The sequence below is a fragment of the Antrostomus carolinensis genome, unplaced genomic scaffold (genome assembly GCF_000700745.2).
Source record: "Antrostomus carolinensis isolate BGI_N321 unplaced genomic scaffold, ASM70074v2 scaffold2938, whole genome shotgun sequence".
In the NCBI taxonomy this organism is placed as follows: domain Eukaryota; kingdom Metazoa; phylum Chordata; class Aves; order Caprimulgiformes; family Caprimulgidae; genus Antrostomus; species Antrostomus carolinensis.
The window spans coordinates 73186-74262 of NW_010332168.1; the positions used below are offsets into that span (position 1 = coordinate 73186).

General features: G+C 42.1%; 1 protein-coding gene across 1 annotated transcript in view; it reads left to right on the plus strand.

Annotated features, from left to right (window-relative positions):
• Positions 1-855, plus strand: part of HTR2A (5-hydroxytryptamine receptor 2A) — a 27258-nt gene extending 26403 nt beyond the window's left edge. Inside the window, exon 3 of the mRNA XM_010173387.1 lies at positions 1-855. This exon is cut by the window's left edge and continues 10 nt beyond it. Within this exon, the coding sequence (XP_010171689.1) occupies positions 1-789 (789 nt within the window). The 3' untranslated portion in view covers positions 790-855.
• The last annotated feature ends 222 nt before the right edge of the window (positions 856-1077 follow it).

A 1077-nucleotide genomic window follows, 5' to 3' on the forward strand; every position in this document is an offset into this window, starting at 1 on the left:
CCCATACCTGTCTTTGGACTACGAGATGACTCCAAAGTGTTTAAGAAAGGCAGCTGCTTACTTGCAGATGACAATTTTGTCCTAGTAGGTTCTTTTGTGGCATTCTTCATCCCTCTAACCATCATGGTGGTCACTTACTTTTTAACTATCAAGTCGCTGCAGAAGGAAGCTACACTATGCGTGAATGACATTGGCCCAAAGACCAAGTTTGCTTCATTTAGCTTCCTCCCACAGAGTTCCCTGTCCTCAGAGAAACTCTTTCAGCGCTCTTTGAACAGAGACATGGGGAATTCTGGGAGGAGAACCATGCAATCCATCAGCAATGAGCAGAAGGCTTCCAAGGTTCTTGGCATTGTCTTCTTTCTGTTTGTTGTGATGTGGTGCCCGTTTTTCATCACCAATGTGATGGCCGTAATTTGCAAGGAGTCGTGCAATCAAGAAGTCATTGGAGGACTACTTAACGTATTTGTTTGGATTGGCTACCTTTCTTCAGCTGTCAACCCACTCGTATATACGTTGTTTAATAAAACCTACCGCTCAGCTTTCTCTCGTTACATTCAGTGTCGCTACAAGGAGGAGAAGAAACCTTTCCAGCTGATTTTAGTGAACACTATCCCAGCACTTGCATATAATTCCAGTCAGCTCCAGCTAGCACAAATGAAGAGTTTGAAAAAAGAGGCAAAAATGATGGCTAAGGATTATTCGATGGTCACGATAGGAATACATCATTTGGATGGTACCTCCAAGGGAAGTATCAGCCCAACGAACGAAAAGGTCAGCGGTGTGTGATGGTCGGCAGCTGCCATGACAACCACCGAGCATACACTGAAAATTGCACCTGGCTGTGAGAAGCTCTGATAGCTTAGGAAAATCAGCCCTGTTCAAGAGATCCATCCTCCAATAACATCACGAATGCCTCATATTATCCTGTGGATGAGAAGCGGGGTTAAAATGGTATCAAATGTGCAATTTTTTTTCATACAGTACTTTGGCTGTTTTAAGCACAGGCTTTATTAAACTTATTTTTTTATTATTCTAAAGGATATATTTCTTAAAGAAAAAAAAATGCAATTTCTG